This window comes from Ursus maritimus, unplaced genomic scaffold (assembly GCF_017311325.1).
Source record: "Ursus maritimus isolate PB19 unplaced genomic scaffold, ASM1731132v1 scaffold_6, whole genome shotgun sequence".
Lineage (NCBI taxonomy): Eukaryota > Metazoa > Chordata > Mammalia > Carnivora > Ursidae > Ursus > Ursus maritimus.
In genome coordinates this window covers 25968920-25994086 of record NW_024426774.1, presented here as the reverse complement: position 1 = coordinate 25994086, position 25167 = coordinate 25968920, and the positions used below count along the sequence as shown (strand labels likewise).

At 41.9% G+C, this 25167-nt stretch overlaps 1 protein-coding gene across 4 annotated transcripts in view; it reads right to left on the bottom strand.

Moving 5' to 3' along the window:
- LTBP1 (latent transforming growth factor beta binding protein 1) overlaps positions 1-24665 on the bottom strand; it is a 228609-nt gene extending 203944 nt beyond the window's left edge. For 2 of the 4 annotated variants that reach the window (XM_008700246.2, XM_008700247.2), the window contains exon 1: positions 24401-24664. In XM_008700246.2, the coding sequence (XP_008698468.1) occupies positions 24401-24623 (223 nt within the window). In that variant the 5' untranslated portion in view covers positions 24624-24664. Of the gene's footprint in view, positions 1-24400 lie in introns of all 4 variants that reach the window. The other 2 variants (XM_008700245.2, XM_008700248.2) reach the window with 2 other exon arrangements.
- Between the last annotated feature and the right edge of the window lie 502 nt (positions 24666-25167).

The following is a 25167-nucleotide window of genomic DNA, read 5'->3' as shown; positions in this document are numbered from 1 at the left end:
CACATGTGTGCCACGTCTGTGAATCATGGATCTGAAGACAAGAGTCCTTGTCTGTATCTGGCAGGTCTCTTCAGAACGCCTCCTACAAAATTCGACTAATTGCTCACTTACGCTGTTCTCCTTAAAGAAAGCTTCTACTACCACTGAAAAAGAAATGCTATACATGTCGATAAACTTACAGCTTGTTCCTAATCTTCATGAGTGATTTATGATGAGATATCTTCCAGCTTCTAACAAGCTGATCAACAGCCATGCAGAGGAAAGACAGTGAATCTTATTTGTCAACTACATGGATAACCAACATGGTCCAGATTGGGAAAGCTTACACTTGACTTGAGGACAAGAACACAATTTCTGCTTTCACCATTTGCATACAACTGCAGATTTCTTCCAATTAAAATGGAAAATTCTAGTTTTCATAGCCCAACACCCTAGAGGAAACACGAAAAACAGAGATTGGATGGAATGTTCCAATTATTAGATATATGATCATGATATCCAGTCAGAATTCCTAAAGCCAACAAGAAAAATAATGTTTAAGGACTCATTTTTATTTATGTATGTTATTTATTTATTTGACAGAGAGAGAGAGAAAGCGCGTGCACAAGCAGAGGGAGTGGGAGAGGGAGAAGCAGGCTCCCTGCCGAGCAAGGAGCCCAGTGTGGCACTCAATCCCAGGACCCTGGGATCATGACCTGAGCTGAAGGCAGACGCTTAACCATCTGAGCCACCCAGGTGCCCCAAGGACTCTTTTTTAAGATGTTGTTTGACTACTATCTTTTTATGCTCTTGTGTAGAATCTACTGACATACATATGAACGAATACAAATCTACTGAATCGACATTCAGGACTGATCAACCCCACCCTTTATTCTGGCATCTTACATTCAACCCGTCAACCACAAAAGGTGGAGAAGAACAATACTACTGTCTCCTTCCAAATTTGCTCTTCTGAGCCTGATGAAACAAGTTATTTATCTGTGGCTGTCATTCTATTCTAAAATTGATGAGTATCAAATAAGTTCTTCCACATGTGTTTCTCAGATGCCTGTGGAACTATCAAGAACTGCTAGCAAACACGCTCACTGTTACCAAGTCACTTCATTTCCATTTGAAAGGAGCAATTCAAAAGCCAAGGGAGATAGATAGAGAACAAAGAGTTGAATGAGAGCTGTTGACATAGAAGGACAGAAGAGATTAATTTAGTAAGGAACCAAATGATCCAAAATTTCTAAGATTATCAGTAAAAGTTATCATACGAATGTTTAGTCCAAGATCCAAGATCTTCAATATGCCCAACACAAATCCGTTGACAAGTCTCTACTTCATTAATAAGTTAAAACATATTAACCCTTTTCAGCTAATACATCTAGTATTAAGTGATGGAAATAACCTGTCTAACTTAAAATGCTTTTATGCCAATATTGACATGATCTAATCATCCACATGAAAATGTATGCAGAACGCAAGGACAGTGAGGTTTCAATGAAATGGCTATTTGTCCCTATATAAGGGAAAGGGGCTAATAATTGTTGGACTTCTTTTATTTTTTTTAAGTTTTGTTTGTTTGTTTGTCAGAGAGAGAGAGAGAAAGCACAAGCACGGAGAGCAGTAGGCCGAGTGAGAGGCAGGCTCCCCCCTGAGCAAGGAGCCCGACATGAGACTCGAGGAGCAAGGACCCTGGGATCATGACCTGAGCCAAAGGCAGACGCTTAACCCACTGAGCCACCCAGGCGTCCCTAATCATTAGACTTCTACTCTTTTTAGGGTACTACACCATTGTCTCATTTACTCCTTATAGCAACCCTATATGTGAATGATAGTTTCATACCAAACCATGGAAAAGATAACTGAGATTCTAAGACTATTAATATTCTTCCCAAGGCACACCATTAATAACTGACCATCAATATTTACAGGCTACCATGCTTTCTCCAAAGTGTGCATATTGTCCTAAAAGATTCTAGAGTAGTCAGGAGGTGATAGAAAGGCCCAGTCACGGTTGTTAGGACTAGTGGCTGCTGCAAACACCCGTGGAAGCAGCAGCCACAGGGCAGACGCTATAGTCTCTCCTCATGAAAAGTAATAACCTCTCATGGGCCTAGACATAGACTGTGAATCCCTCTCAACATGCTGCAGGGGTCAGCCACGGGTAGAGTCATTAGATAAAATCCACTTTTCATCCCTAAGTACTGCAATGATCAATAATAGTGAGGCAGAAATAGCAGCTGCTACTAACCACAAGGGCCCAACATCTAGCTGCCAGTGTCCTTGCCTCTAACACAAAGTTATTGTCAACAGAGCTGAGAAAGCCTATTTCTGCTGGAGGTCAACCCACTGTTCTGAATTCCCAACCTTTTCAATTTCAATTTCTTATACAATCATTATTAAAAGAATAAATGACGATGTGGTGCCTCATCTGTAAGAGCTCAGAAGCTAGCTCAAGGAAACCAAACGTACACAGGCATTGAAGCTCTTGGGAGGGCCACCCAAGGACACTGACACAATCAATCAAAATACCCCCTTGGAAGCAGCACTGCCCTAACCACATGAATGACCCACCCCAAGGAATTTCAAGGCACTTGGATCCCATTAAGTTCAAGTTTTGCTATTCATCTACCAACAATTAAAAGGGGCAGGTCTCTTCAAGACCCTAATAAATTTTCTCCATGTGGCTTTAGAAATGGAAATTGTCCACAACAGTTATCTTTACAGTTGGATTGAATCTTGTAATTCTCTGGGTTGAGTACTCGGATTTGCTAGACCTCACTTTTCTGATCAGTGAATGGGAATAATACACCTATTGTTCTCAGGGAGAAGAGAAAGAGTATGTGAAAAATGCCTACAACTGTGCTGGGTGCACAGAGGGAGCTCAGTAAACATTAGTCCTCCTTTCCCGGCACCTCCAGACCAGATCTTTCCCCAGAGCTCTAACTCCAGGACTTTTTCTTCTCTAGAAAGCCACTGAATGATCCCACGGGAAGCGAAAGCCGCCCAAATTGGACCTACCCATAGATCTGGAGGCAGAGACAGCACGTGGCTTCAGAAGGGACCTCCAAACAGAATCAAACACTGGAGTTCCTGTCTTTCTGTTAAACATATTACTTAACGAGTTAAATCATCAGAAGATGAACAAATAGAAGAGAGGAGGAGCAGAACTCTTTCTCTGGCAATGCAACCAGTGATGTTGTCTTTAAAAGGTGGATGGGGGGTGCTGGCCGCGGTGGCTTTCTGATAACTCAAACTCAACAGCGGTGAAGGGGCTCCTGAACTGGCTGAGCCCTGACTTGACAGCAAGCACAAGGTTCAGAGGAACTATTACCGTTCCTCTCGCTGCAGCTTAGACGGACCCATATTTTTGCACTATTTGTGACAGGAAGCCCTTGAGTTGCAGGACGCACAGTGGCAGCAGGCTGCTCCTCTCTGTGGAGACTAGCGGGCCTCAGTCAAGGCGAGGGGAGGGAGCCAAACTAAATGCAGCTGTTGCTATATGGCCACAGCTCACCAGGCTGCAGCTTTGTTCCCTCGCTCAGAAAGGCACACTCAGGGCTGGGATTAGGCAGACCCAAGCCCCCCACATTCCCATCTCATTGCATTCTGTCTGGCCATGAGACAAAGAAACACAAGAGACATTTCATCTCACCTTAACTGAGCTCTCCAAAGAAATGTGTTTCCTGCCTTATTACATGATGTGCTAGACTAAGCCTATGTCATCGGTTTCATAGAAAAAAAGGTAAACTCTCTGTTTCTACCATTTTGAAGACCGATAAGACTTTTGTCTTCACAGCTACTCAGCATTTAGGTACAGTACGGTCCATTTGAAGGATGGGTTACAGGGGAGGGGGAGAAGGGGACATAGGGGTTGGGGAAGGAGGAGTAGAGAGGGGAGAGAAGGAGCCAGAAGGGGAAAATTCATTGATTTGTGTCATGTAAAAGTTATTACACTAAGGGATTTTAGTTTATATTTTAAGTTCCAGGAAGCCAAAATGTTCTGGGTAATACATGTGAATCACTGGAAAGAAATCTTCCATTTTCTGGCTAAAAGGTGACTCCTTTGATAACCACAAAGTCAATGAATCGTAAGTACTGTATTACTCGACTTCCTTTCAATGAGCTAAGAAAAAGTACTCCCGACCCCCTCTAGGAATTAGCCAAGGAAAAGTGAGTCTCCCAGACTCGAGTTCATCCAGGACGGCCTCTCTCAATTTCTCCTCTGGATTCATTTCAGAAAATGGCATGTAACTGTGGCATCCAGTCTTTACCATGCCCTGCAGAAAGTGCTGTGGGCAGTACGTTGCCTTCAGTGGCTGGGACTGGAGGGCCTGTCTGCCAGTGCCCTGGGCTATTGCTTCAGCATGACTGCTTGCATTTCCAATTCTTAGTCCCTGGTTTTCTGGGTTTGGTATTCCACACACCAATCTCTATCTGAAGTTTACACAGCCTTATCTACTCACTGTTCGCTTGAGCAAAGTTTACATAATGACTGGGGAATATTCTGTTTTGCATATATATTCTTTTTTGAGTATGGACATCCTGGTTTCCCCCAGTGGCTCTCATCTTGTTTGGGTGGGAACGGGGTCGATAGGAAAGGCTAGAGCAGAATCCGGCTCTAATACTCCCTCCTCACACATACAAACCGTGTTAGAAATCACCACACGGTGGCATCTCCAACAGCAGGCCACTTCACGAAATCTCCAGATACAGAACCTTAAACCTCAAAATCCCGTTTGGCAATGCAATGAGAGTCATAAATCAAAGTCGGAACCAGAGCTTTGCCATTAGCTCTGACCGTGAGGTCATCCCCTCCTTCTGTCCTGGGCCTCAGTGTTCTGATCTATAAAATGAAAAAGGTGAACCAGATGCTCTCAGCTCTAAGGATCTCCCACGCACGAGACTCTCTGGTACAACTGTATGATCATTGGCTCTCAACGTTTCAGAAAGACAGCAATGACTGCAGAGAGGCCACCTCTGGAATGCCAGTTTCCTTCCTTCACTGCTTACTGTCCTCATAGCAATTCACTCCCCTACCTGTATTAACCACATTCTACTGCTTTCTGCAGTAACAACTTCTTAAATAAACCGAGACAGAAACAAGTCTCTGGAATCCAAACACCTTTGATGTGTGACTTATAAATTTTTCAGCATCTATAATTTTAAGGTTAAATTATATATTAAATTTCAAAGGCCAAGTACTTCAGAAGGGGTGGGAGGAAAGAGATTTCATGTGCTTTCCATGTAAGCCTTGAGTTCAAATAAAAAAATCTGCTCTTTAGTCACCAATGGTGTGACTCTCAGCTGTGTAAAATCTGTCATTTGTGGAACTGTGAAATGTTTAAATTCTTTATGAAAACCCCATATAGCAAATCAAACTGAGTCAAAGTTCTTTCGATGCTCCTAAAATTTATTAAAGCTATGCACAGAAGATAATTTGTTTGTATCAGACGGAAAACTGCAGCTAAATGACATAAAAATATCGATGTACTAGGCAACGCGAATTTATGTTTCATAAACTTAATGTACACAAGAAATTAAACATAAACTGGTTACATTTGTTAATGCCAATCTCATATTTTATAGTATGTTAAAATAGGCTTGGCGTTACGGTTAATGAATTGCATTCTGAGATAACCAAATGTATGCGGTATGGTAATCAGGAAATTAATAATAACACTGAACATATGGACACTGCTCTGATCAGAGCGCATTCTGAGAAACCACGCTTCATTTAACCCTCTCAACAACTTTCTGAGGTGGGTATCATCTTTCCCGTTCTACAAATGGGGAAGGAGGTTCACATACACAGTGACAGAGTTTCCCCCTTGGAAGCAAGAGTCTGTGAACAGCTTGAGTGAGATGCGATGGATGAATGCAGTATGTGGGTCTGTCCACGCCCAGGAGAAAGAAAATGGTTCAGAAACATCAAATGCACTCTTTCTTCTGAGGCTTCACGCCAATGCTGGCACAGAGGAAACTATGAGACATCACCACGCACAGGGCAGGGCCTGGCCCTGGCTTCTGAGGAAAGCCTCACAGTGCTTACTCACTTGCTCTGTACCCTTGGGCAAGCTACTTACCTTGTCCGTACACCTTATTTTCCTCATCCATAAAGTGAGAATAATGACCTGATCCTTCCGGCTGTTTTAAGGTGAAGACGGAACGCACATAAAATGTCTAACACCGCACCGTGCATACAGAAGGCACTCGGTAAGTGTCATCTAAAATTTCTGATCTGCTCCAATATATTTATACGCCCCTCATCAACAAAATTCAGGCCTTACCCTGGTATACCCCTCAGAGTTTATTGTGTAGTACTGAAGAGGGGGTCACGAGGGATCAAAGGAGGAAGAATTCGGTAGCTTGATTTGATTAACAAAATTTTATCAAAAACAGATTTGTCTATCAGTTGTATGTAAGGAAGAAAACACACACTGGTAACCCTGACTACCTAAAAAAATAACCAGTTTCTTCATGGACTAAAAAGAACACACAACCGTAAGTAAAGTTAAAACACCAACAATGCAGTGGAAAAGAAAAACAGTAAAGGAGAAAAATGTTTGGACAACTGGGTTCTCAACCTTGGGTGATTTTTGCCCCCAGGGACATTTGGTAAGGACTGGAGACACTTTTAGTTGCCACATTTGTGGGGGAGGAGGAGAAGGGAGACTACTGCTTGAATCTAGCGAGGAGACACCTGAGGTGCTGTTAAACGTCCTACAATGCACTAAACAGCCCCTTGAAACCAAGAACTGTCCAGCCCAAATGTGAATAATGCTGAGGATGAGAAACCCTACTGCAGACACATGAGAAGACTCCAAGATCAAAATGCTCAGTAATCTGTACTGGAAAGGATAAGGTCAAACAGACAATCTCTGCATTGGGAGATGCACATTGGGGTTCTAATTTCAAATGTAAATTCTCTGGACTGGGAATGAAAGAGAGTTCAACTATATTATAGAAAATTTGGTAATTATCCATTAAAATTAAGCCAGAATATACCCTCTGATGAAGCAATTCCATTTCTAAGAACTGATGAATTCTTAAGATATTCACATGTGTCTACTAAGAATTATTCACTACAGCTCAGATAACCACAGCAAAAGTTGAAAAGGCAAATACTGAACACCACAGTCAAGTTAACTATGTGACAGCATATGCCAGGATAAAATATTATGCAGCCTTAAAAAAAAACAAGGCAGATTTGTTTGTGCTGATAGTAACTGTTAAGCAAACAAACTAGACTGACTTTCACTCCAGAGTAGGTCCTGCTGTGTTTTTTAAATCTTGTGCCATAGGTTATATAATCCAAAAAGTGCCTTCCATTTTTTTTTTAAAGAAGATGCCATGCAAATCGATTGTTTTAAAAATCTGTGTTTGGGTCCTTAACTGTAATTTTAGTATCAGTCAAGGCACAGTCAGGACAAAGAGGCACATTAAAATGTGGCAAAATTGAAGACAACCTAACAGACTCTTTTTTTTTTTTTTAAAGATTTTATTTGTTTGAGAGAGAGAGAGGGAAAGCACAGAGGGAGAGTGAGGGGGAGAAGCATACTCCCAGCTGAGCACAGAGCCTGATGTGGGGCTGGAACCCAGGACCCTGAGACCATGACCTGAGCCGTAGGCAGACGCTTAACCGACTGAGCTACCCAGGCGCCCCTAACAAAGAGACTCTTGATGAAGGTATATAGGAACCTGACTGAGTTCTGGGAAAACCACAGTAAGAACAGTACCCTGGAACTGCAGAAGAAAGACACTGGCAAAGAGAGCTCCTCCTGACAGAGGCTGTGGCCTCAGGTGGAAAAAAAACACCAAGACTCCCAGGAAGTCTGCAGGCAGCAGCTGGGAATAAATACCCCAACCTCTCTCCCCTTCTGCCCTCCAGTCTCCTATAGAAGAAAGTGCACTGATGCCTCCAGGAGCACGGAGCTGAGGGGGAATTCAGGCAGAAGCATTATTAAATTCTGTCCTTTGGCTGTTGAAGAATGCTCACTCATCTGGCCTTTTCTTTAAGTCCACACAAAGGAAAAATTCAAGGAGCTGTTAATCCAAGTAAATTAAGATAACCAGAGGAATTGGCAAGAGATAAATGAAGCCAAACATGCATCAGATGGAAAAAACTACCTCTTCAATTACTATAAAAACCATGCTCCTTAAGTTTAAAATGAGCTTTTGACTTTATCCCCCCCAAGTAAGGTGATTTAAATCCTTGCGGCTCAGATTTTTAATCCTAAACCATACATCTGTTACAGTTTGTAAAGGGGCCCTCCAGCACACTCTGAGACATGCAGGACTTCAGTGCAGTTTTCTGAAAAAATTTTACCAAAAAAGAAAAGAAAGAAAGAAAAAAGAAGGGGAAAAAAAAAAGATGAGCCCTCTACAACCCAACAGACCCAACCCAAATCAACACGCTCTCATTCCACTCTATAAGAGCTGTGTCCTTCAGGTCACCATGGAGTCATTCTGTTTCTGGTCTAACTCTTCTGAGCACTTTGATTTTAAAAAAACTAAGCAAGGAAAAAAAAACAAAACCCACAGTCATTTGTAAGCTTGTCAAATGTCTCCCATTTTCTGTTTAAACATGTTAAGGGCAATGACATATCACCACACAATAGATCACTGGACTTATATAAAATCATGTTTTGATTTAAAGTAGAAAGCAGAGCAGACAACTACAAAAGGGAGCACACTGCACATACTAGGAAATAACAGTACATACTTTCAGAATAAAACGTACCAAAGAAAGCCTAATCCCATTTCTATATATTTTTTTTTCATAACACAGGCCTCATATTAGATCGAATAATATCATTTTAGGGCTACCAGGGTTTTTGAACATCTACTCCCTAAACTCCTCCTTTCACAGATGAAAAAATTAAGACTTCAGAATGAGTCTTGTTCCAGGGGCAGGACCAGGACTAGAACTCGGGTCTCCCCAAAAGATCTGCAATCGGTATTGGCTATTGATTATACTGTACATTAAGTACTTAGCCTAGTGGAAATCTCAGTGTTTAAAAAATCATCCACAACAAACCAATTCAAAATTGGGCAAAGGACTTGAGTAGATATTTCTCCAAAGGAGATACACACATGGGTGGATTAGCCCATGAAAAGAGACTCCACATCATTAGTAATTAGGAAAATGCAAATCAAAACCACAATGAGATACCACTTCACACCTACTAGGATGGTTATCACCAAAAAAAAGGCAATGGGGGAGAGTAATAAGTATCAGTGAGGATGTTATAAAATTAGAACCTAGCAAGCCACTGGTGGGAACGTAAAATGGTGCAACCACTGTGGGGAACAGTTTGACAAGTTCTCCTGGTTACACGGAATCATCATACGATCCAGTAGGTCCACTTCTATGTATATTCCCTGAAGAAATCAAAGCAGGGTCCCCAACAACTGCTTGTGCACCAATATTCATGGCAGCATTATTCACAGCAGATGGAAACCTAAATGTCCATCAACAGATGAATGAATAAGCAAAAGGCGGTCTCTATACATACAATGGAATATTATTCAGTCTTAAAAAGGAAGGACATTCTGGCACACGCTGCAACAGGGATGAACCCTGAAAACATCAGGCTAAGTGAAATAAGCCAGACACAAAAGGACAAACACTATATGAGTCCACTTACATGAAGTACCACAAATAGGCAAATTCACAGAGACTGAAAGTGGAACGAAGGTTGCCAGGGGCTGGGTGAGGGGAGAGATGAATGGGAAATTATCGTTTAATGGGTATGGAGTATGTTTGAAATGATGACAAGTTCTGGAAATGGTTAGTGGTCAGGGCTGTACATCACCATGAATATACTCAATACCACTAAAGTATATACTTCAAAATAGTTAAAATGGTAAATTTTGTGTTATGTATATTTTACCACAACTGAAAAAAAAAAGATACAATTGAACAAAAAAATCAGCCATGTGAATTATGGGCTGAGGGTCTCATGAAAAGCAGCAATAAAATATTGCTGTACTGATGGAATTAAGAACAGACATTTCATTCATGTTAAAAAAAAAAAAAAGCACCAAACAACTGAAAATTCCAAGTTTCCTGGTCAAGATGACCAAACCCTAAGGGAAAACCGTGTAAGAGGTTACAAGCAGGTGACGGCAAGGTCTGACTTGCTCTCTGGGGCTGTTCCTCAGGCCAAAAGTGAATGCTTTAAAAACATGCTATACCTCGTTGTCCAGCTAACCTGGAGTGTTTTGGCCACAAAGAGGCTTTTCTTTTTTCGACAAGTTAAATAATATGTCAGACTCTCAATGCTTGGATAGTTTTTTCTTTTAAACTTGGCAAAAAGGACCCTTCAAAAGGCATGTGTAAAGACATTTGGGTTAAAAATAACAAACCTGTAACCCTCCCAAGGTGCCGTGTTTATTTGAACATGTGATGATGCTATTGTTCAAATAAACACACTCAGCTTTCTCTCCCTTTCCAACGGCCGTAGCACAGACGCTCCGCAAATGAATGTGCACGGTAGCAATGCTTAGTGTTGAAAAGTGGTTTCTATTATACAGTCACTTCTGAGATGTGCAAAAAATGCCTCCTGTGCTAAGCATTTTCCCACTTGTTATTTCTTCAGCTTCCGAAGAATCCCCATAAAAGCCAATCAAGCCCACTTGAGTCATCCAGAGACACCGCAAGTCATCTCAATCCCTGCACCCTCTGAAATCCAACATGATCATCAGGTATAAATTATCAAATGCAAATCTGGGCTCCAGGAGTCTGAGTTCCATTTCTAGTTAATATTTGTACGAAAAGAGCTCAAAGAACTAGCTGCGAGCTTGAGCCCCAGCACCATCACCAAAAAAGTGCATTGTGACAAAACACGGAAGGTTCTACCTAGAGAACAATCTTGAGATGTAAGAGGGTGGGTTCTCCAGGGACCTGGACAAAACATCGGAGAAGGTCTGAGATATTGTCCGGTTGGGAAAAGGAGCATCACCTAGAGTAGCACTTCTAAGCTTCGGCACTGTTGACATTTTGGACCCGATACTTCTTTGTTGTAGGGGCGGTCTTGTGCACTGCAGGATGTTTACAGGCATCCCTGGCATCTGCCCACGACATGCCAGAAGTACCCCCCACCACGGGGGCACCTGGGTGGCACAGCGGTTAAGCATCTGCCTTCAGCTCAGGGTGTGATCCCGGCGTTATGGAATCGAGCCCCACATCAGGCTCCTCCACTATGAGCCTGCTTCTTCCTCTCCCACTCCCCCTGCTTGTGTTCCCTCTCTCACTGGCTGTCTCTATCTCTGTCGAATAAATAAATAAAATCTTAAAAAAAAAAAAAAAGTACCCCCCCCATGGACCACTGCTAATGTCTGACATTGCCAAATGTCTCTTGGCAGGAAGTGGGGGACCAAACTTCCCCATGTTGAGAACCATTACCCAAACTCGGCTTTCCCTTCCCGTCTGCATGATGGGCGTGAACCAGAGACTGCAGAGTAACGGAGGGGACCAAGCATGTGCCACCTGGCATATGCCTGCTAGATGCACGTGACGAAAAAGGAAGAGGCCAGAGCGAGGGGAAGGAAATGCAATGGAATTGTGGGAGCCAAAGGAAAAGAGAGTTTTAGCTTTGCTATCCCAGTTAATGAATTCATTTTATTTTATTCCTATGTTATTTCCCAGTATGTCAACTTCTCTAGTACGCTGTAGGTGCTTTCAAATATCACATTCCTTAGTCAAAACCTAGGCGCTCTAGGTGCCTAGGGCTTGAAGCCGAGGTGTAACAAAGTTCAGGACAGAGATTATGTTATCAGAGAGCCAGGATGAGAGTTGTGTGAAGGGTATGGACAACTCAGTATCATTCGAGTATACCTTATTTTGAAGACTGTATTCTCAAGTCCTTTCAAAATGCTTAATATTAATCACAAGTAGAACTTAATTGGAATAAGGATGGATCTGTGCAAATATATATCCCATTTCACTTCATCTAGAAAAACAATTCAAATTTATGTCCTATTACTAGTATCACCCTTGCATATAGCTGTGCAGACTATGGAATGGAATGTTTTTGTTTGTTTTTTGTTTTGTTTTGCCTTTTTTTTTTTTTGAGAGAGAGAGAGAGAGAGGAAGAGCATGGTGGGGACAGGCAGAGGGAGAGAGACAGAAAGTCTCAAGCAGACTCCACACTGAGTCCAGAGCTTGATGCGGGGCTCGATCCTACATCCCCAAAATCAGGGTTGAGCCGAAACCAACAGTCAGATGCTTAACTTCTGTTTTGGGATCTGAACTACATTTCAAAGCTGACAAAAGTCAGTAATAGTCATCTGACTGCCTGGGGTGCTGCCTGCACTGTAGAAACCAGCTTGTTGACCTAGGGAGGGAAGGGGAAAATTATCTGGAGACCCTGACACATATCCCTTGAAATTCAGGGGACATGATGAACAAAGATACTTTCTGACTGTCCCCCTGGAAAACTCTGAAGGCAGGAGGCCAGCCACAGCAGGCTAAACTGGTAGGGTAAAGAGAGAAGGCAGCCCTGCACGCAGGCATTTGATGCTATCCTTGGTGACCCTGCCCAAGAGGCCGTCTAACAGGTGAGCAAATGCCAGGTTTAAGAGAGAAAGGAAAGAAGGTAGGAAAGTTACAAAGAGTTAACATATTTTGATTATACAGCATTTATAAATCATTTCCTAATACAGCGTCAGACTCAGTAAATCTCGAAAGTATCATTAAATAACGATAATGCATCTTTTTAGAACCATTTTTGTTATGAACTAATAATACCTTAGATCTTTGCTACCCTGTGGGTGATCCTGGCCCAGCAGGATCCCACCGCCAGGAGCTTGTTAGGAATGCAGAATCTCAGGCCCCATCCCAGAACTCCCAAATCGGAACCTGCATTTTGTCAAGATTTCTGGGCACGGAAGGGTGATGAGCACTGGCTTAGACTACAGGTCCTCTATCAGAGCCATATCTAACAATGACCAACATCGTTGGCTTTCACAACACACACACCCAAAACACACCCAAGCATTATGATCCAGGAGGCTAGGGGTGTGGGCTGGGCTTCTGTACCTTTCAGTAATCCATAGGACATTCTCCTGTAGAACCAGGACTAAGAACCACTGATTTAGGGATTGGAAAAGGCAGACAAGTCAGATTTCAGCCAGAGCTCCTAACTACGATCCTACCTCCCTCACCCCCATAAACATTTTCATACAGGTGAATCCACTTCCCCTTCTGGAGGCTTCATTAAGTCACCGCCAACCTCTAACAAAACGTACAATTAGCTACACTTTTGTCTCAGGATTGATGAGGAACCCCATTCAAAATGATCACACAGGACAAAAAGGGCACACCCAATGGAGACACGCAAAGCAAGACAGGTTGAAAAGATACTGGACGCCTCCAACTTGAACCTTGTCCACGGCTGCCTGGGATGTGTCAGTTTGACTCAGCACTGACTTGTCAGGAGGGCTTGTTATTTGTGAATGAAGATGAAAGGAACCATTCACCAGCCACCAGCAAATTGTTAGGTTTTCTTGTCTAGATTTTGTCTTGAGGGAAGAGAGAACAGGACCTGATTTAAATCAGACCCTGATTCAGCCGCTGTTATTACCGCATACCCAAATATTCAAACTCAGCCACCACTGGAGGAGATCAAATTTCAAATAACCAGCTAAAATAAAGCCCAAGCTCTTGAATCCCACCCTGATTTCTACGATAGACTATTAGGCAAATTGGACACTATTAGTCCCTCGTGCAGTATGTTTCTAAGAGCTAATTTCCTTAAACGAGTTCCCTCAGAATTCTGAAGTTTTCAAGTGACTGCCAGGTAAAAAGAAGAAACACTTCTGGCAGAAAACGGTCTATAATATGATGAAGTTTGACAGAAGGGAAATGATAATTACTGTATGAACAGCACAGTCAGAAGGTCTTTTACCAAATAAGGTTATGATTTCTGCAGCGAATGTGTTTCAATAAGAGGATATTTTCAGCCTGAAGAGTTAGCTTCTTTTTCAAAACGGGTATAATACAGAGTAAATTCTGTTTAATGCTAATTCATCTATTTACCAAGTACACAACTTTGGCGTGAATGTTATTTTTTTTTTCTTTTCCATACAACGTCATGGTTTTCTGGGCACATTACGGCACTCTCAGATGTTTCTAATTACCCTCTGTGTACACCCAATAAAACAGCTGGCTCGAAATGTTATTAATACCACAAGAAGATCCAGAGGGCTCATAAATTTCTTCAGAAAGGGACAATGCAGTGGCAAAAAGTGACATATTCTAATCTTGCTAAATAACACTAGTTAAGAATGTTCCAGGGCACTTCCTAATGTGCCAGAAAGAAGGGCAGTGGTCTGCCTTCCCTACTGTAAAAAATCTAAATGTCACGTTTCCTTTTCACCTCTTCTAAGGAAAATTTGATGAAAATCAGGTTGAGTTTTTGCACTAGGGAAGCTTAGAAACTCTTCATAATCCAGAACAAATTTTTATTGAATCTGATGGGCATCTAAAGTTTGGTCTCAGAGTGAAGAAATCTCTCATTACTGCCCAAAGTTTTCATTTTTCCCACCAAATCTGACAAAAGCCAACACTGCAGCCATGCCAGGTTTTTTTTTTTTTTTTTTTTGGTAATCATTGCGTGAGTGTAAATTCAAGATAATGGTGTTGAGCATTCCTTAAACCCCTACTCTTCCACTAGATAGAAAATCAAGTTTCTTTTTTTTTAATCAAGTTTCAATAAGTGTATCAATGACAGCATTACATTAAATTGGCAAAGGAAGTGCATCTGGCTCTTCTCATTTTGTTTGTGATATAACTTTGGAGACTCAATCTCAAACTTCCTAACTAACTTTATCCTTCCCCATTTGGTAGTTATTTTATTTTCCTGGACTGTGTAACATGAAGATGACTGTGTGGCTGCCCTCAAAAACATTTTCATATCATCTGTGATGTTAATTCCAGAAGGTTTTTCCAATACACAAATGCATTATTCCTCCTCCACTTGGAAAAAATAAATATACCTTGATACTAAAAGGTGATAGAAAGGTTTGACTCTTATACTACAGACGCAAAATCGAGCCCAACGTATATGCCAATAAGTGCTGCAGATATATACCATAACTCATAAATGTGAATTCAGTATTTATGTTAAGTCCAACTTCCTTAAATTTACTATAACTGAGGAGCCCAGAGGTAAATTACACAATGACAGCAAAGTGAGTAGCACAAAGCAGGATCAAATGTTATAATCGTCCATCACTGGAGATGCCCCCATCTATGCACGATGATTACTTTTCCTCCTGACTGCGGCTTTCAGTTCCAAAATGTGCTACACTATTTAAATGCTTTCACTCTTGCCAGCAGGCTTGGCAATAGGCAAGAGCTTCCTGGGTAAGCCAGTGAACCCCTCAAGGAGGAGCAGATCCAAGGCAGAGGGAACATAGTGCTACCACACTGTCACCACCATATGACAATGATACCCGACATTACTTTGTATGCAGTCTAACCTGCCCGGAGCTAGCCTAGATGTGAGCAAGTACAGAGCCTTCTGTGCACTAGGAACAGAGGACCAAACTGGAGGAGGAAGAGAAACATCCTTCTATGTCTTTTTATTTTTTTTTCTCCAAGAACAGGGGGGAGGGGAGGGGCAGAAGGAGAGAGAGAATCTTAAGCAGGCTCCACGCCCAGTGCAGAGCCTGACGTGGGACTCAATCTCATGACCCTAAAATCATGACCGAGCTGAAATCAAGAGTTGGATGCTTAACTGACTGAGCCATCCAGGCGCCCCTGTGTCTTTTTTGAAGACGGTATGTCATCAGGATCAGGAAATGAAGGAACCATTGTCTCTGTGATACAAAGGGAACATACCCTATCCAAACTCCAGACGATGTAAGCACACTGCCTCGTATCACAGGACATAGAGGTTGTGAATTAAAAAGATTGGTTATGTTTGGGAAAGACAAAGTTCTTCTTGAAATCAATCCAAGGAATCCATATACGCCCTCGGTCTGCTCCTTCTCATAAGCCTCAGGAAAGCGCTGAAAGAAGGTCAGGTCATTATTGGATTCATTTTACTAGTTTGGAATCAGACAGGTTAAATCACCAGCCCAGGGTTCCAGAGCTATCAGTAGTACCCCTGAGCTAGACCACCAGTGCCAACTGACAAGGTAATCGCTAGAAGGAGAAAAGAAGAAGAAAAGCTGCACACACAGAAGCATGTGAAACAGAGCTTGAAGATGTTCCTTAAGAGATGAAGGAACGGGGAGCAGGAGCAGCTAAAGGTATAGGAATCTAACTGCCCTTGGCCATAAGTAGGAAGTACACCACAGTCAGTGTTCCAAACTCCACACAAAATACTACGAAGGTGTCCTTTTTCATGCATCTTGTAGTCACTGGACTATGTTCTCCTATTCTGTGTCCCCAAACTCTATAAAGCCTGCTCAGACGGTTATGGCACTGCTGTGATTTCAGGCGCCTGAGGATTCATGATGAAGCTGTACTGGGTAAAAGCCCTGTGCCACCATTACAGGTACCCGCATAATTTGTTCTGTCAACCAAGATACCATAAGCATTTCTAAAGTAAGGCACCGTGCCGGCACCAGGGAGACCAACAAAAAGCAGACAGGTCCCTGTCCCCAAGCAGTTTAGAATTCAGTGGAATAAACAAGTATGACAACAAATGAGGGAAATGAGGCTTCGTCACATGACCAGCGCTTGGCTGACTCCTGACAAAGCAGCGAGGGACTGCCCAGACACACTGGGTGGGGAAATGCACCTGCCAGGCAGAACCAGCTATGTGAACAGAGGCACAGAACGCTCGGCGCGTCTGGGGACCTTTGGTAACCCGGAGCCTTGGTTCGGCAGAAGCAGAGATTAAGGTCAAGTTAAGGCCAGGGAGCCAGGCGGCAGCTTATCCTCAAAGACCCAGCATGCTAAGCTAAGTAGTCTGGTTTTCCAAAGTTCAACCCATGTGCTCAAGCTGAGTGACTAGGAAAGAATACACACTTTGAGACACTGCGTTACAGACTCCGAGGAATTCTGAAAGGTCATTTATTCTAGGCTAGCCAGCATAACCCCATTAAGGAGTCCCAGCCACCCCCATGATACAGGCCAGGCATGGCTTACACGGAACGATCGATCATACATGCCTTTCTCACAGAGCTAGCAAACTGCTGAACCCTTTTACCTATGGTTGTTTTTCTTTTCTTTTCTTTCCCTTTTATTTTCTTCCTTCCTTCCTTCCTCTCACTTTTTCTTTCTTTATCTTTCTTTCTTTCTCTCTCCCTCCCTCCCTCTCTCTCTTTTCCTTTCTTTCTTTCCCTTTCTTTTCTTTTCTTTCTTTCTTTCTTTTTTTCTCTTCTCTTCTCTTTTCTTTTTTCTTTCTCTGTCCTGACTACAGACATACTTTCTTATACAACCATTCTGATGCCCCTCACCTTCTTAGCTTCAAAGATCTTCCTCTTCAACCAAAAGGACCTCATTCTCTCCTGATTTTGGCTCTTAGCATCAACTTATTGCCTCTCCTTGGTCCAACTAACCCCTAGAATCACCTTTCCATGCAGCCTTCCTCCACACCAGACCCTCTCCCTAACCACAAACACACAAACATGCACACACGCATGCATACACACACACATATTTGCCCTCACAACCAGTACTCTTTCCATTAAAAGCAAGCTCCATACCAAAATCATAGGATCTGTCTTACATAAAATATTGGAGAAATAGGCAACACAGTTTCTTTGGTAATTCTTTCCTATATCGAAGACCCTATACTTTTCATCATAAATAACCAAGATTCCTTCTGCAATAATTCCAGGACCATTTTTACACCAAGAGACATGCCTGCCTCCATCCTCTGTATCTGAGGCTCTTTATCTACAGATGTTATTAACAGGATTCCCTGACACTCGTGTGTGTGTGTGTGTGTGTGTGTGTGTGTATGCACCTATATACAGATCAATAAAACCTAATCCAAGAAGACATATAGGGCAAATTTGCCTGAACGCTCCAAGCACCAGCCCTCTGGAGATGAACCACAAGTGAAATAAAACAAACACAGTGACGGAGTTAGATTATACAGTTTGTGATGTTCCCTCCCAGAGCTCACTACTCACTCCACTCAAGTCTCTGCTCGAACGTCCTCTCACCAGAGAGCCCTTCCAGACGGCTCTAAAATAACAATCTGTACCTTCCGCCACCCCTCCCATCTCTACCCCCTCTCCCAAGTTTCTATTTCTTCTTAGCAGTTATCATCACTTGGCATATGTCCAACGTCCCTTACCTGTAGTATATGGTGGTAGTACACGTTGGACAGTAGTGTATACTCACACTGTAGCTTTTTTTTTTAATTGTGGTGAAATACATGTAACATAAAATTTACTGTCTTAACCATTTCTAACTGTACAGATCTGTAGTGTCAGGTCCATTCAGACTATTGAGTATTCTCTCTCCAGAACTTTTTCATCTTGCAAAACTGGAGCTCTCTACCCATTAAACAGCACTTCCCCATTTACCCCCTTGGCAAACACCATTCTCTCTCCCTCTATGAATCCAACTACCTAGGTAACTCCTACATATAGAATCCTATGCCATTTGTTACTTTGTGACTGGCCCGTTTCACTTAGCATAATACCATCAAGGTTCACTCACATTATTCAGCCACACTGTAGTATTTTACTGTTGCAGGGGCAAGTGTCTGTTTTGTTCATTGCTGTATTCCTAGTGCCTACATCAATCCTCGGCACACAATAGGTGCTCGATAAATATGTTAAATAAATTAATGTTCCTAATAATACCTCCACAGCTCAAATAAAATAAACAAGAAAATGCTTTACATTATGGCATTTATTCAGTATCAGAAAATATTTTCAGAAGATTAAATATATTTGGTCATAATTTCTTTGATAAGTTCTTAAGCATTCCAAATTGCTCAAATGAAAGGCAACTGCTTTCTTGTAGTTTTGTATTAGATCATGTTTAAAAACATAAAATCTATTCAATGCATCAAGGGGAAAGTACACGCACCAGTTAATCAAAGAGTGGTCTGCTGCTGTTTCACGGGTTTTCATGTTGGATAAACATCAAGGGGTCCAAACGAAGACAACTGGCAGAGGACGAAAGACCACTGCCTGAACTAAGTTGCCAGAAAAAAAAATCCTAATGCTTCCCCCCTCCCTGCGCAGTTATTGGTTTACTGATTGCCTCCGTGAGAGGAACTGTTCTCCCCTCCTTACGAAGGATCCTACATGAGTGTAACACAATGAAATGTTTCCGTTCCTCAAAAACTCTTCAGGACAAAGTTGGTTTTGTGAGACAGATGGGGGAAATTCCCAATGCAGAGCAGCAAGCCAACCCCAAAACTGTTAAAAGCGGCTAGGGGTTGTCATCTATTATGCGCTGTTCAAAAGTTTATTTATGCTATTAAAACCCTAGTTTCCTGCCTTAAAAAAACGGAAAACGTCCCTCTTTTTTCAAAATGATAAATATCTCTGTACCCCTTTCAGAGAACTTTAATAAGATCTGAAAAAGTCCAAATTCCTCAGCTTGGAATTCAAGGTGCTCTCCAGCCTTGCCCCAGCCTACCTTCCCAGACTTGTCACGTACCATATCATTACCTTTCGTGCTTTCTACGGTTAAGTCAAACTACCCTCACTTCTCAGCAACTTCCTGTGTCTTCTTGCCTCCACCCGTACTTCGAACAGGTAAATTCTTCCCTCCCATATCAGCTTTACCTCCCTTCTACTTTCCGTCCATCTACATTTTGGAACTTAACCAACGTTTCAAGTCCCACTGCCCCCATCAATCTCTAATCAGGCCACGCACATTTGCCCAGCTCCCACTACGAGCCAACATGGGTAGCAGCTGGGATGACATGGTGAACTGAACAGGGAAGTCACACGCCATTCCTTTTCTCTCAAAGTACCCCTCCCTCAGCTGGACATGGTATCTCCTCCTCCGGGCTTCTGCGAAACATCTTCTACCTTGATTTAGATTTATTTACACAGACTCCTCATCTCCGCAAAGCAAAAGCTCTCAGGGGACAGCTTTATGATTTGTCTTGGAAACTCTAGTACAGTGTTTTATATATACTCACTTGGCAACACGGAGAGCAGGGGGTATCTAAACTCTGGGACAGAAAACCAAAGTGAGAGTCACCTTTAATCAAACCACCAGGGCCGTGGTACTCACATCCACAGAATATGAATGCTATAATTTACCTCTCTCAGAGGAAGTAAGCATCAAATGAAGTAACATATGGGAACATACTTTTTAAATTATCAAACAATTTTTATAATTATTCACTTGATGCTGATGGAAACTAAGTCCCCTGTAACTCCTTAGAGAAAGCAGCATCATATAAACCAAATGTGTTATTTTAGCCATCATGATTGCTTTTCACTGGTTCTACAAATAAGTTCTGCCACGGACAGTATGATTTTATTTCAAATATTCTAATTGTGACAACATGAATTCCTGTGTTCTTCTTATTAGAGGAACTTACGACTCTATAAACAATTTTAAAAATACCAGAAGGTCATCTTCATTATATCCCTGTGAGTGGAAAGAATCCATTAAAACAACAGTGGTTAACCTGCTGGCCCACCCAACTGGGAATATGTTCCCATTTTTTAAAAAGGCAAAGGTGGGGAGAGCAAAGAGGCAAAGCTCAGAATGTCACAAAAAAAGTTATTATAATTAGAAATCTGCTTTAAAGGAAATGCCATTTAATGTAAATATTCTGTTACATCATACCAATATCATGTTCATAAAAATGAATTTATTTTCCCTTGGATATCATCCTCATTCAGGCCTCACAGTCAGTGGAAATAATACTTAGATTTCCCCAACTGGGGGTGCCTGCCTGGCTCAATCAAGGGGTTGATCTTAGGGTTGTGAGTTCGAGCCCCATGTTAAGTGTGGAGATTACTTAAAAATAAAAGCTTAAAAAAAAGAAAAAGAAAAAGATTTCCCCAACTGAATACTCAAGAACAGACAATGTGCTAAATAGTCATGAAAAATACACCTGCCTCTCACATCTAAACAGCCCAGATTCACATCACCATAGACCAGAAAGACTACCACAAAAGCACAAAAAAAGGAAGAAATGAATATCACCCCTGTGTCTGCTAAAGAACCACCCTCTGTATTCCATTACCTATTTTGTGTAGTCAGTGAGCTGAGCCCAAGAGGCTCTCAAGCCAAAAATACGCCCAATGGCCATGATGAAGCCAGAACTGCAACCCGGGACTGTTGGTCTCTTGGCTGCCTATCAGACCACCCGTCCTTCCCACAGAACCCAACTCCATGAGGTCCTTCACCTGTGTCCCCCTACACGTTGTGGTCAGACCCCAGGAAAGCAAGTAAACAGATGACCTAAGGAGATCTAAGTTCTAGTCCTAGCTAACAGACGTGCTGTGTAACTAAGTCAAGTTCACTTATACCACTACCTAAGTTCCCTTATCAAAAAAATGTTAACAATATTATGTGTCCCACTTCCTTCAAAAAGAACAGAAAACAAACCTATAAATCACCATGGAAATGTTCAAAATTATTTCTGTGTTCTGATTATTTTTTTTAAAGATTTTATTTATTTATTTGAGAGAGAATGAGAGAGACAGAGCATGAAAGGGGTGAGGTTCAGAGGGAGAAGCAGACTCCCCTCTTAGCAGGGAGCCCCATGTGGGACTCGATCCTGGGACTCTAGGATCATGACCTGAGCCGAAGGCAGTCGCTTAATCAACCGAGCCACCCAGGTGCCCCTGTGTTCTGATTATTAAAATGGATTATTTAGTTAAGATGCCTTGACTCTGAAGTCCACGTGGTTTTCCCAGTATTATTTTGACTCCTGGGAGCAGGGGTCAGCAAACTATGCCACTCAGGTCAAATCTGGCCCACTGAAGGTTTTGTACAGGGCCACACCCATGCTTGCACATACTGTCTATGGCTGCTTGCAAGGCCACTGCAGAGCTGACTAGTTGCACACCATACAGTTTGTGTTGCAAAGTCTCAAGTATTTACTATCTGGCCCTTTACAGAAGTTTGCCAGTCCCCCAACATCTTACATACCATCTTACATTCCCCAAAGAGAGAAGCTAACAAATTATGATGAATTTTGAATTTTCCCCAAGCTGTTCTATTTTCCATATACATGTCTTATTTGTCAAAAGATTTAATATATCATCGGCAAATACAAATAGAGAGGAAAACCATCAAGTTAGAAAGCCACTTTTTTGTAAGTCATAAAGCTATACTAAACCAACTAAGTCCACAAAGATATAGGTCTAAAAAATGAATTTCTAAAATTCTCTGTATTTCTGAAGAATCATAATCTGTGAGTTCTACAGAATTACCCTTCTTCGATTTAAAAAATGTAAAACGTCTCCCTCAAATTATCCAATATTTGAATTTAAATAAAAAGAAGAGGGAAAATAGCTGAGGATATAAATGAAGTATTTCCCAGGATTTCCAATGTGAAACTTTTATTACCAAGCCCTCTCTGTCTCTCTCTTTTAAATTACTCTGCCAATCCTTTTGTGGCAGAGTTGAGTTCTGGTTTTGAAATTTTTTTTGTGTAAATAAGTTTGCTCCATGTTATATTGTGAATAGGCTATGTGTATCCTGTTCCTAAACATCTGCTTAAATGCCAGACAGGAAAGTGTGCAGCATGTTTTAACAAGTAGACTTCCTCTGTTTCTCAAAGCCTTCAAATATTTAGTTTCAAAATGAATACATTGTAAGCCAAAAAATTACCACCCATCCGATTACTTTGTCATTCCTACTGTAAAGATTTATGAAAAATGCAAGGAGGTGGAGGAGCCGACACTGTTGGTGGAGCTGGGAAACCCATGAGAGCAAGGAAGGCAATCAAGAAAAGTAAAAGTGGGAAAAAGCCATTAAGCCCGTAACAACCTCCTGGGAACTGCCTTTTCTCTTCCCCTCATTGTCTACAACCCTTCAGAAAATAATATTACTTGTTACTCATTAAAAGTCCTAAGATTTCAGAGGTCACAAAACATAAGCTATTTATTTTATGGATGAGACAAAACTGAGGTCCAGAAACAGTAAGTGTCACAGCCTGTGGATTAGGTAGTTAGTGGCAGGACCAGGACCAGAATCTAGATTCCCGATCGGCGGTTCAACACACTTCCCATGAGACTCGGCTCTCTGCCCTGCGAAGCGTAATGTGCCACTTGGCACCTACCAGCTAAATTCTTTTTAAAATATGCCCAAACACCCCTATCATAGCCAGGAAATTCACAATACCCTTTTAAATAGTATCTATGGGCACATGTTTTTTCCAAGTACAGACTATCAAGAATACTGCTTTGACCTCAGAAGCAGCAGCAGTCAAAATAAAGCAGGAGAATAATCAAAGAGCTAATAAGGACTTCAGGCTGTCCCCTTGTATTTTGTCTTGATGATCATCAGTTTCAAAGAGACACCCTCTCTCCTACCCCCCAGACGCACATACTCAAGACTAAACAGCAATATTCCATAAAAAGACCAGATCTAGCCAGTGTTATTATCTGTCTGACATTTGGGTTATTCTTGTGAGTAACTCACAAAGTAATGTGGGTGTCTGTGATTATTTGAGTACACATGGCAAACCATAATTGGTAAAAAAAATAATAAAAGACATTTTTCCGTGACAAAAATACTGTATTGCATGACAACATGGCAGGGTGACAGCACTCAGTGGACCGCAATACTTTCTCCCTTTACAAAAAAGTAAAAACAACACAAAATTTTTTAAAGTAAAGAGCTTCCTTTTCAGTAACCCCCATAGTTCATATTTAAATTAGTTATGAAAGATTAAAAGGTTTTGAGAGCTGACAGTAAGCCACTAGCATTTTTCCCCTAAATCCCTGTCATATATCAATTTATAATTCAGCCTTTTGATACAGAGCAGAAATGTGGCGAAAGATGCAAGTCCGTATTTCTTTCTACAACTGAAATGCAGTTTTTGACAATTTTTAGTATTTTTTTAGAACATGACTGTTCATCAAGTAAAAATTTTAACTTCATCACCACTATCCCCATTTTGTAACATGAGTCAGATCTAATGCAAATTCTCCTTATGACCGAGCAGATAAAAATCTGAGACTGATCAGTACAAGTTGTGTGCTAGGGTCTTAATCGAAAAACGATTCCCTTCTATCCTATTGATACCTCCCATCACCACGGGCTGCGTAAATGATAAGCAATAAGGGGCAATATTCTAGCTGCCGTTGCTCCAAGAAGCCAAACAGCAGGTTAAAAATTATTCTGAAAGTTATTTAAAGGAGCTCACGAAAGAAGCATATTCCAGACTCATAGACAGAAACCCATTCAAGCAGAGAGCAGTGTGAGTGGAGGAGGATGTCTAAACGCTCCGATCTCCTGAAACTCTCTTCAGCAAGGACAGTTAGGGACTGTGGAGGAACTCACCCACTCGGAAGTTCGTGGCCGTCAGGGTGTCGGCAGCATGACCATTCTCACTAATGAGAGTGGTGGTGTTCCCCTTCTCACAGCTGTTCTGACAGCTGCCCTTGGTGCAGGTCACTTTACAGATGCTCGGAGTAAAGACCACCTTGATGCGGCCAGTGTGGTTACTCACTAGGAGCGGAGGCAGGGAGAAAAAGAACAACAAACACATCAGCTTAGTATCCATGAACGTGCCTTGGAAGGTTTTAAAAAAAAAAAAAAAGGAAAAAAGAAAGGAAAGGAGAGGGGGAACGAGAGAGCCCACAACCCGACAGGTTTAAGGAAAGAGGGAAGCCTTTAGTTCTCGCTGCTCTGTATCCAGTGGTGTCTCTGAAACAGGAGTAGGAAGCTTAGCAAACAGAACTCTGGGATGCACTCCAAAACCACATTTGAAGTCGAGTCACTGGAGTGGGATTACTAACCACAATGCTGCACTTTATTCACGGGCAGACAAAGAGCAATACGGAGGGCACGACATGAAAAGAGCCAACCCTGACAGGCAGATGTAATGCAAAGAGGTTGGCCATGCACCTCGTGGTGAATAAACTCTTGTGTCCTCAACTTGCATACTTTCCCTGTTTCTCCACTTATTAAGTCACTATTTGCAGTCCGACCCCTGGAAATGTTTTAGGCATGCGGCATGTCTGAAAACATCTGTCTCAAATCTCCTGGCACTCTTAGCTGAAGTGATCAAATCCTGTGACGCAGCTGTGGGAGCCCATTTCTTTTTC